The 12,014-nt window shown below is 43.6% G+C and overlaps 1 protein-coding gene across 3 annotated transcripts in view; it reads right to left on the reverse strand.

The window, feature by feature from the left end:
* Window positions 1-12,014, reverse strand: part of Lrch1 (leucine rich repeats and calponin homology domain containing 1) — a 193,488-nt gene that overhangs the window by 19,923 nt on the left and 161,551 nt on the right. For all 3 annotated transcript variants that reach the window (XM_051160833.1, XM_051160831.1, XM_051160832.1), the window contains 2 exons: window positions 4,071-4,180; window positions 3,136-3,273 (listed from right to left, as the gene is read on the reverse strand). In XM_051160833.1, coding sequence (XP_051016790.1) covers window positions 3,136-3,273; window positions 4,071-4,180 — 248 coding nt within the window. The remainder of the gene's footprint in view (window positions 1-3,135; window positions 3,274-4,070; window positions 4,181-12,014) is intronic.

The following is a 12,014-nucleotide window of genomic DNA, read 5'->3' on the forward strand; positions in this document are numbered from 1 at the left end:
AGACGATTTAAAAAGACCTCCGCCCCAACACACACACATGCAGACACCCTTTCAAAGGGCCTATTACCATGTGAGACATTTTAGCTGAGAGGCCAAAGAAATAATGTCCATCCCAGCAGAACAGTCCTCTCACAAGTGTCACATTCCAGGATACACACAGTGGGAGAAGAGAACCAACTCCTTTAAGTTATCCACTGATTTTTACACACCCACATGGCAAACGCATGCCTACACACACACACACACACACACACACTCTCTCTCTCTCTCTCTCTCTCTCTCTCTCTCTCTCTCTCTCTCTCTCTCTCTCTCTCTGTCTCTTCAAAAACAAAAACCCTTCAAGAAGCTCACAGGAGAATTTCTGGTAGGCAGACATTTAGAAGGGAGCTGTAACAGATATTGTAGAAAGGATGCTCAGGAAAGATGTGATGACAATTTAGGCTTCCACAGATTTTAAACACTATTACAGAGTGCATATGAGATCACAGTTAAAACACACAAATGTATGGAGCATGTTGATGGTAAAGACAGAAGGATGCGGGGCTAGAGAGATGGCTCAGAGGTTAAGAGCACTGGCTGTTCTTCCAAAGGTCCTGAGTTCAATTCCCAGCAACCACATGGTGGCTCACAACCATCTATAATATGATCTGATGCCCTCTTCTGGCCTGCAGGTGTACATCCAGGCAGAGTACTGTATACATAATAGTAAATTAATTAATTTTAAAAAAAGGATGCTGTCTGTGGATGGAAAGACAAGAATGATCTTTTACTCCTGTGTTCTGCTATTTTCTCCTACCAAGCACTGTTTCCTTTATTTTTCCAATTAGAAAGTATTCAAATAAAAATTTGTTGTTGTTGTTGTTTTGTTTTGTCTTGTTTTTTGTTTTTGATACACAGTTTCTCTGTGAAGTCTTGGCTGTCCTGGGCTCATTTGTAGACCAGGCTGACCTTGAACTCACAGAAATCCACCTGCCTCTGCCTCTCAGAGTACTGAGATTACAGGCATGTTTCACCACACCCAGCTGAAGATTTGCTTTTAAGTATAATGTTTTTCCTGAAATGTAAATAAAAGCATAAAGGTTTATGATTCTTACTGTCTCCTGACACCCTGCAGGGTGAGAGTGCACATTCGCTTGAGGCCAGGGAATCCAGTCTCTCTCATATAAACTGGGGAAAGAATTAACAGTTTGCCTTACAGCTCACACAATGTCGTGGAGAAATCGCTCGGTGGCCAAGAGAGGACACAAGTTCAGTTCCTAGCTCTCACATAAGACCTGCAAGTCCAGCTCCAAGGGATCCAATGCCCCCTTCTGGCATCCTCAGCCACCTGTGCTTACGTACACCCACCCACCCAGAGAATTAGAACAATAAACACAAATCTAGCCAGGCAGTGGTGGCACACACCTTCAATCCCAGCACTCTGGAGGCAAAGGCAGATAGATCTCTGAGGCCGAAAATAGTCTTCTGGTCTCTACAGAACAAGTTCCAGGACAGCCAAGGCTACACAGAGAAACCATGTCTCAAAAAAAAAAAAAAAAAAACCAATCATCAATCAATCAGTTGATCAATAAATGCAAGTCTTTAGGCCTCTGCACTGTGCTGAATGATAGAATCCACTGTCCTGCATTAAGGCTGCGAGAGAAGGAATTTATTGATTGATTTATTTATTTGTTTGTTCGTTTGTTTTATTTTATTTTATTTTTTGGAGAAGGATTTTAAAGAGAAGCCAAATGGCCTCCCCATCATATTTCTGAGGGGAAAAAAAAGTGGACACACTTTTAAAAGAAAATGAGATAGAAATGAAATTGGCTAATTTTTCTGCTGCCAGGAGAAAATCAAGTGAGGAAGAAAAGAAAAGAAAGAAAGAAAGAAAGAAAGAAAGAAAGAAAGAAAGAAAGAAAGAAAGGAGAGAGAGAAAGAAAGAAAGAAAGATGCCCTAGTGAGAGCTGCCTGAGGGAGGACAGCAGGGACTTCACAAGTGGCCACTCAAAGACACGCTGATTACACGGTTGAAACTGTACCTTGCGATTAGTGGCTCTGCTGTTTACAAACAGGGACAGCAGCAGTGGCTCACACTTAGGAGTCTCGTCTCTCTAGTACCTCAATCCATCTCCTCAAGGGCAGGTCTATTTCAGAGAAGGGCCTATTAAGCTAAAGACAGGATGCAACTCGCCCAAAGCTTTTGGACATAGATCTGGAATCTTAACCCACCCTTGCATCTCAGCCCCTATTTCTCTTTAACTCTCCCTAATGCACCAAGTCTGTTGGCACAGACTCTCGCTGCTCTTGTTAATGCAACCCTATGTGGGCTTCAAAGACAAGCTTCTCTCAGATCCCTCGCAGAGTCTTGCAGGCAGGATCACACACTGTCCCTGTAGCTTTCTTTCACCTGTCCCGGGCTCTGTGATATCTAGGACAAAGGTCAGGGTTAAGAGAGAGTTCAGTGAGAAAGCACTTGCTTGGCAGGCAGAGGCCCTAGGGGTTTTATCCCTGGCAGAGGAAGGTAAGAGGCTGGGAAGGGAGGAGAAGAACCAGCTGAGGGAAGCCCTAATTGCTAAGGCTTAAGGATGCGTTCTAGGTTTGCACATCTTCATAAGCTACTGTAGAAATCCCCAGTGTTGAATAAAAAAAAAAAAAAGAGAGCCCAGCCAGTAACTCCAGCACTGAGGAAGTTGAGGCAGGAGGATTACAAGTCCAGGGCCAGCTCAGGCTATCTAGTGAATACACAATGAGACTGGACTAAGAAAACAAAAGCGCGAGAGAGTCCATTAGAAAAAGCCAGACAGCCTTCCGAAGAGACACCTGCTGTTTAAATCCCCCTTGAGGAGGGCCAAATCTCTGTGCTCTATCTCTATGGCCTTTAACCCAGCATATCAATCAGTAACTCCTTTCAACACCACACCAGAGATAGTTAATCTCCTGCCTTCCCCATATTTGTTTTTAAATAGTCTCCCTTTAGTGAACATGCTGTTCCCTCAGACCTTTCTCTTTCCTTTGTTCTTCCAGTTGTTTGTATGGGGCCCAATAGGAAGGGTCCAGGCTGGCTCCTAGAGGCCCACCTGGCATTTTTAACCAATAACTCTGTGCAAAAGAAGTCCATTTTATGACAGTTTTCCTCTATCTGGCATTACTTACAACTGCCGGTGAGGGGACGTGGATGCTGGCAACAGACCGAGGGCGGATGTGGTTGGCCAGGTGGCAGAGCACGACACCATCCATGAGGGCCGCCCCCAGGTCTTCGTGGAGGGTGACCTTCAGCCTCATCTCAATGCTCTGGGTGTGGGAAGCAGAAAAGAGGCAGTTGCTTGCTTATGGGCACCACAACAACTTATGTGTTAAACACAGCTGTATTTATGAACTGAAGTCTGCTCTCAACGAAGGGGCGAGGGTAAGAGCGTCTGGGTGTCGGGAGACGGTTCTGCCAGGAAATGTATTTGCAAGGATGCGAGTCTGATACCAGAACCCAAAGAGTCTGGCATGGTAGTGTATGCCTGTAATCCCAGCACTGGAGAATTGACCTCTAGAGGGTCCTTGAGGTTTGCTAGCCAGCCAGCTCAGTCTCCTCAAGGTCCAGGCCAGGAGTGTGTGTGAGAGTGTGTCCCTGAATCAAAAGCAAAAATGAACATGGCACCTAAGGAGCACCTGAGGTCATCTCTTGGCCTCCGCACCTAAGTGAACATACGTGTACACGCACAAACACATGCACACCCCAGACATAGAGAGAATGTCTAGAAAATACTCACATTTTTAAAACCCTCTGTATAGACAGATTCAGTTGTATTATTTAAATTTAAAACTGCAGAACTGATCAGGGGATGATGGTGCACGCCTTTAATCCCAGCACTTTGGAGGCAGAGGCAGGTGCATCTCTATGAGTTCAAGGCCAGCCTGGTCTACAAAGGGAGTCTAGGACAGGCAGGGCTGTTTCACAGAGAAACCTCATCTCAAAAAAACCAAAAACTGCACAACTAAACTGAAATTGGGACTGTGCACAATGCTTCCAGGACAGCTTTTCCAACTAGTGCTTTGATTCTGAATGTCACACACAGTGGCGTGTCGCCTCCCAGTACCTCACGAAGCTGTTCCACCAGCTCTTTCTCTTCTCTCATCTGCTCCATTTTCCTCCGAATCGTAAACTGTGGGTCTATAGACTCCAAATTTCTCTGAGGTCTTAGAAACACTGTATTAGAAACAGAAAAGAAAATCAATCTGTATTGCCACACATGCTCTCTCTATTTCAGTTAGACACATCACTTATTTATCCCAAATTATTTGTCATTCACCAAAACAGGGAAATATCCGATGCATAGCAAACATTTCATACACATATTCTAAGGAAAATTCTCTGTTGAGTCATTCTAGGTCATGTGGACGGCAAAGCTGGTTTTGTGGGGTGATGAGGCCATGCCGTGACTCAGACAAATGTACCATCCCTTCTGCTTTCACTGTCACCTTCTGATCTAATCATATGCTTTATCTTTCTTTAAATGTAAATAGTTTGGATCAAATACGAAGCTATTAGAATTGATTTACATTGTTAAAAATAGGCGTAGAAAACTGTTTGTTAGCTTCACATTTAATAAGCCTCTATTAAGACGTGGGACTACACATATACGAATGGAATGGAAAAATCCTGCCTTCCTGTGCCATCACTGGTCAGGTATTCGAAGAGCCAGCTCTTTGCAGATGAGCACAGATTACTGGCAGAGGGACTGGCCAGACTACAGGCGGGTTCATCACCACTGGCCTGAGATCCTTACACTTCCTCCCAGCGCAGTGACTAAAGCCAGTGCTTCATCTGAAGGAGTTTAAAAACACATACTTTCGGGGCCAGACAACAGTTCAGCAGTTAAGGACACTGTCTGCTCTCTGAGAGGACCCAGGTTCAATTCCCAGCACCCACATGGTAGGTCATAATTATCTGTAACTCCTGTTGCAGAGGTTCTGACACTCTCTTCTGGCCTCTGAGGGCACCAGGAATGGTAATGGTAAACAGACATACATGCAGACAAAATACCCGTATATATAAAATAAAAATAAATAAACCATTGTTAAGTTTAAAAAAAAAGAAAAGAAAATATGTTCTCTCCTGGGCTGAGTGTATAGCTCAGTAGTAGAGCACTTACCCAGCACATATGAAGACCTGGGTTCAAACCCCAGCACCGTACAGAACAGAATAAACGATCAATGCAAAAGACTCACACAATTCTTATGCTCTAAACTTCTGGGCAATAACATCAATTGGGATGACTAAAATACGTTCTACCTGTGGAGGCATACCAGGAAGAGGACGTCTAAAAACCACAAGGAATGCTGGGTGCAGTAGTGCATGCCTGTAATCCCAGCGCTCGGGAGGCAGAGGCAGGTAGATTTCTGTGAGTTAGAGGCCAGCGTGGTCTACAGAGTGAGTTAGGGACACAAAGTGAGTTCAAGATAACACAGAGAAATCCTGTCTCAGGAAAAACAAACCAACAAACAAGCAAACACATATATTAGGAAGGCTGTACTTGCAAGGTCACTCTTACTGGCTATAAGGGAGGTCTCAGTAACCCACGACGAGCACACGGTTCTTTTTAAAATTGAAGGCGTGCATGCCAGAGATGAAACTGAATCCTCCCTAGGTAAGAGATGCACTTAGCTGCATAGAGCAAAACACAACCCAGTGACTCCCAGAGACAAACTCAACAAACCAGAATAACACGCTGGGAACGGTAACTCTGGCCCACGGGAACAGTGGCATACACTGTGCCAAATTCCAAAGCACCCTCCTTGCAAAGGCTACTGCATATGGAATCTGTGTGATGCTGCACCCCTCACAGATTTAAGCTAACAAAAAGTCAATAAATAAAAGTGCCTCTGTAGTTCTATAAAAAATATTCTACATGTAAAGAATGATTTTTAGTAGCTGGGCATGGTGGTACACACTTTTTAATCTCAGCACCTGGAAGGCAGAGGCAGATGGATCTCTGTGAGTTAATGACCACCTTGATCTACAGGGTGAGTTATACACCAGCCAGAACTAGACAATGAGGCCCCATCTCAAAAGAAAAGGGGGGGTAGGGGGAGGGGGGAAGGAGGGAGGTGCTTGATTTTAGCAAGAGTCTTAATTACATTTTCCTTACTAGAGATTTTTTTTTTTAACATGGAGACACAAAGCTGTTGACGAGTGAGAGGGTCTGGTTTTCTCTGCGTAGATTTTTTTGATGGGCTGGGGAGGTGGGGGTGGGTGCAGACTGAGTCATTCCGGACAGTTTGTGCAAAGAATTCCCACGTCAGAAATCACCACCACCACCTAGTGCGGGGCACGGGTGTCACAGGCGCAGCAGTTCGAGCCACGGCCGTTTGAATAGTGCTGAATACAAAGAATCTGCAGCTTTCATGCTGTCAATTCCTACAGGGATACTTTAGAAATGATTTCAGTTTACCGCACTTTAAAAATTAAATATTGGGGGGGGGGCAGGAGAAGGGTGCTGCCAGACATCCCCATGGTAAAGGCACTTGCCTCTAAGTCTGAGGACCTGAGTTCAGTTCCCAGGACCCACATGGTGGAAGGAGAGACCTGACTCTAATCTCTCCAAGTGTGCCACGGCAAACCTGTGTACATATACACACAAATAATAAAATAAATGTAAAAGTACTTAGGGCTGGAGAGATGGCTCAGTGTTTGGGAGCACTGGCTGCTCTTCCAGAGGACCCGGGTTCAATTCACAGCACCCACATGGCAGCTCACTACTGTCTAGAACTCCAAGATCCGACACTCACAGACAGACACGCAGAGAGAACACCAATGCACATACAATAAGAATAAATCACTAAAAAAAAAAAAAAAAAAAAAAAAAAAAAATTAAATGTGGCTCGCAAATGTAACACTTAGCGGAACAAAAGCCTGTTCGTGCTTCATGTAATTAAATATCCAGTGTTGTTTGATGGTATCCATCTTAATCCTCCAGTTTTCTTTCTACATGGGTTCAAAGATGCCAGAACCAGCGCCAAGACGCTTGGGAAGATGAGAAAGCTGACACAACCACTGACTCACAGTTCATGGAGTCATGAGGCTGACCTAGGGGGCTGTGCCCTGCACTTGTGATGGAAGTGAACCAAGAATGCACTGGTAACACAGCCAAAGGCATGTAGCAGGAAGTGTCTCACCAAGACCCCACAGGAAGCCAAGGCCCACAGGAAGTAAGACCAAATCAAAGAAAGAAAGGAAAAAAATCCAAAGCAACAAGAGAAAGACAATATGTCAGGGAGGGGAGGGGGAAGGCTGAGAGAAGAGGATGAGGGAAAGATGGACAAACCAGAAGCATGGAAGAGCAAGCAAGCAAAAACCTGTCGACGGAAGCACAGCAACTGGGAGAGAAATACAACATAAAACCTAAAAGCAACCTCAGCTTGGAGTGTGGTTGGAGTTTGGTAACGCACACACATGTCACCAAGGGGCGCCATGACCCCACTTCAGTAGGCCTACTGTTGGCTTCAGAAGTCATTTCCCTTTTGCCTTTATTCCTAGGGAAACCCTTATCTAATACGGCATACTTAATATTTTCAATATGTTTTTATTGGACAATTTCACTCTGAATATGAAAATATGAGGAAGTCAAATGAACTGTGATCTCTGGTTTAACAGCACACAATTCACGCCTCTATGTTAGCAAAGCCCCGTGAGGGATAGCAGGGTAATGCAAGGAGGTCTGGGTTTTAACTTCTTGGCATGCCTGTTTATTTTAAATTCCTATACATCTTAAAAAAACAAAACCTGCACACCGGTGTATCTTCTCTGTGACTAGCAAGCAATCAGAAAGTGTTAAAGGTATTTCAAATGTAGTTTATATTTTTAAGCAAATACTTTGAATGTATATACAAGTATCGGAAACGAGGAATCTATGTAAATAGACACTAAATCTATGTAATTAATTATAACTACTGTGGACTGTTTAAGAGTTTTACTTTAAGAAAAAGACTTATTTATTACATATACAGTGCTCTGTCTGCACATACACCTACAGGTCAGAAGAGGGCATCAGACCACATTATAGATGGTTGTGAGCTACCACGTGGTTGCTGGGAATTGAACTCAGGACCTCTGGAAGAGCGGTTATCTCTCCAGCCCTATTTTAAGAATTTTAAAGAAACTCTTTCAGCTAATACCACCTGTCAGCTTATTTCTTTCTAGATCAAGTCTTCAGGAAACTGATCAATGGAAGAACTACTCTGACTTATGTTAAATGCCCTATCATTGCACCTCAAGAGCTCCCTACTTGATTCAGGGGACTAAAGGGTTAACTTGAGGCTATTTAATCATGTTAAAAAAAAAAAAATGTTAGCACAGCTTTTCAGTGCCATCCTGCTTAAATATAAGTTAAAATGTAGGGAAAGCAAGCTCTGTGAGGGTGTGCCCGTGCCCCACATGTACGTACCTGTGTACAGGCAACGTGGGGCACATAATTAAGACAAAGGGTTCGGAAATGAGCCCTTCGCTGTTTAGTTAGTAGGGGGCAAATCAGTAACAGTTACAGAACATAAGCCTTGCCTATAATTCACCTAGCAGGAGATGAATTCCTAACCACAGGCCTCTGGAGGATGAAGATACACAAATAACAGAGGATTCCGCTGATCTTTCCAGCCTGGAAAGTCAGGACCTCTTCACCTTATCCCTCTCCTTCCCGCGAGCATCCAAGGCCGTTTATCTGTGTGTCTCTCCTGGCACTCATCACTCTGCATCACTGCATCACATCCGTGACTCTGCCAGAGCCCAGCCGCGTGCCCTACTGCATCCCGCAAAGCAGTGTGCCCAGCAGCGTGCCTGCTGGTGAGTAAATGAAACACATGCTTCAAACCTCTCAGGAAAGATGGGCGTATCTGAGAGTTATCTTTGCAGAAATTACCTTCTCCTGAAAATGAGCGTCTTAATTTATCCTCTCACAGGAAAAAAAAAAAATAATCCCGAATTACCTCTTCCTGGTCTGAATATACTGGCCTCTAAATTACAGTGCCATGACAGCAGAGACTGTGTGTCTGTCTTCTTCGGGGCTGCATGTGTGTTAGAGGCACGCTTAGCACATGCATGTTAAAGGCATGCTTAGCACTGGGAGGCAGTTAACAGGTGCACAAAACAGACATACAAAACCTTTTTTCCAATTGTTGTTTCCTTTCAGTTAAGCAAACAAATGTCACAGTTCTAAAGCCTACACTAAATACATTTCACCATTTCGATGATTTAAAAAAAAAAAAAAGCAAACTACATGCTTTGCATGAAATTAAAAGGAAATGCCTTCTCTGTGGAAGTGTGGTGCTTTGAAAGTTAGCTTCCTCTTTCTTGGAAGTTAAGAGAGGGGACTAGAGTACCTTTTAATATGTACAATGCCAGAGCAGGAAGACAATGCCTTTGAACAAGTATAAGCTTTAGACTCTAGCTCTTGGGAGTTAGAAATCAGACAAACAACCCATTCATTTCCTTCTGGCGCGCCAAGCAAATTAGGCCCATTTACTGCCCTGCTAATGCTGAAATTTCCTCTCTATTATCTTGGGTAGTTTACTTAACTCAGACGTTGTCAATCTCACGCCTACCGTGTACACAATAAACAAAGAAACAAACAAGTGAACGATTAGCTCCTACACCAGTGTTCACTGAGCCGTCTCTCAATCTGGGGACCAGGCAGTCTAATCTGAAACCAGAGCTGAGAGCCGCTGATGACCCATCCTATACCCTCAGCTTGCTTGTTTTTGTAATGGGGAGAGTAAGACCTTTCTGCTAGACTGTCAATCACAAAAGCAACAAAGATGTCTGTGAACTGGCTGGAGATGGATGTCCGTCCACTCAGTCACTCTTACCTAAAGGTCAATTTTAAATAAGTCTAAATTAACACTTACCAACTCACCACAAATGAAAAAGGTAGAAACACTTCAAAAGAGGCCAGGATGGGCTTTTGACTACCAAGCAAATGAAAAAAGGGAAGACTAAGCCACAGAAGAAGGCACAGGAGCGAGGGCAGGAGAAGAGGGTGACTTCTCAGAAGGTAAAGCCACGTCAGCCTGTGGCAGGGGCAGGCCGAGCCGCAGGTGGACTTCCACGCCATGCCATCCCTCTCGGGAGACTGACTTCAGAGACTGTGGGTGTCCAAATGTCCGAGGTCCTCTCAGCCCGTTTGTCATTTTAAAATAAATCCCTTTGAAGACTACGTTACAAAGAAAATGGTGAAGTTAAAACGAGCTCAACCTGGAACAAAATGTTGGAAGGGATTTAAATAAAAGGAGAAGTTTTTGTGGGCAAAGTGAGGCAACGGACAACGGGATGACTATTCCAGGGTTGTCAAAGTTAGCAACTAAAAGTTAGGTTATGATAGCCTAAGCTAGCCAGCTCATTAAGAGGTTGGACAGCTACAGGTATCAGATAACGAAGAAAACGCCAACGTGTGAATAAGCATTTCTAGACCCGCCAAGACACAGTTCTGGACACAACAAGAAGGCCTACAGAGTAGAACAGTCTAGTTCCATGCAAGCATCGAGAACAGCCCAGAATGTAGGCCACGCCCCTCAGCTCCTCTACTTGGGGACTTAAGTAGGGCAGCTTCTTTGACTGAGTCAGAGGACATACTGCAGTCACAAGGCAAAGTCTAATAAACAAAGAATGAAGATGTGCCTGACACTTAGGACAAACCGCAAATAAAGAAAAACGAAAACCACCAAACATCCGACACGGCTGCCCCACCCAACAGAACACAGAAACCAATGCTTTTTATTATTGCCGTGGCACCGGGTGCTAAATCCCCGGAATTGTCACACACGGAAACCATGGCCGTGTAATAAATGCACGGTTGTTTTTCATTGATGTTTATAATGATTGTTTGCTGTGGACATCTCAGAACCTTTAGTAAATGGAAAGGCTGGCCCAGCACCTCGCACACCAGGTCCTCACCTGTACAAGGAATGTCGATTTGTCTGACAGGAGACAGTGGCGGGAGCTGGGGATGGAGCCCTATCTGATCCCCGGCTCTCAGCTACCCACAGAGCACCTGGCCTTCCTGACTGTAGTCGGTTCACATGCCAGCATAGAAGTTCCTGCTGTTTAAAATTTTTAAATCTTTCCCAGCTTTAAAAAAAAAAAAAAAGTCCTCATGTTTCAGACATCATTCCTAAGGAAATCTCAACTCACAGATAAATCTTTCACGTTAGGCTTATTTCTGGTAAACAGCGTCACACCCATAAAAAGAACAGAAGAGATTCTTTTTCAGAACGTGGCTATCTAGTTTTAAATAAAAGAACAGCTTTATCAAGAAAATTTCCATCTAACCCTTCTCTCCTCGGCGCCCAGGATGACATAAGGAGGAGATTTTGTTTCATGGTTGCTTTTTTATTTTTTTAAATCCTGATTATTTTCAGTGAAAAAAATTTAAACTGGTAGTTCTCAAACTGTGAGTCATGACCCCTCTGAGGGGCGAATGACCCTTTCATCGGGGTCACCCTAAGACCATCAGAAAACACAGATATTGACATTACAATTTATAACAGTAGCAAAATTACCGTTATGTAGTAGCAACAAAAATAATTTTATGGATGGGGGTCACCACACCACAAGGGACTGTGTTAAAGAGCTGTAGCATCAGGAAAGGTTGAGAGCCACTATCTTAGATGACTAAACACTAACATAATCTTGTAGAACCAGTCTAGCAGAATATGCATGATTCTTTAATAAATGGAAAATCTGGCTGAACTTTTAACCAGAGATCACAGCAAATATTCTAACTATAAATTTTCCAAGCATTACAATGTCCTTAGTGAACAACTTATATTACAACTTATGGTAACAACTTAGGTGTGCAAGGCAGCTAGGCCTCACGCCTTATTTCTCTGTTTCACTTAGTATTTCTTCTATCATTTTATATTTAGAAGTAAAATGTTTATAGTCTGAGCCAGCATTAAACCAGAATAGAGATTTGAGCATATGTCGTATACAGATCAAAATCACTTTATTTTTATCTTGGATTACTTGAGATATACAATGATACAAAGTTAAG

This window comes from Acomys russatus, chromosome 18 (genome assembly GCF_903995435.1).
Source record: "Acomys russatus chromosome 18, mAcoRus1.1, whole genome shotgun sequence".
NCBI lineage: Eukaryota > Metazoa > Chordata > Mammalia > Rodentia > Muridae > Acomys > Acomys russatus.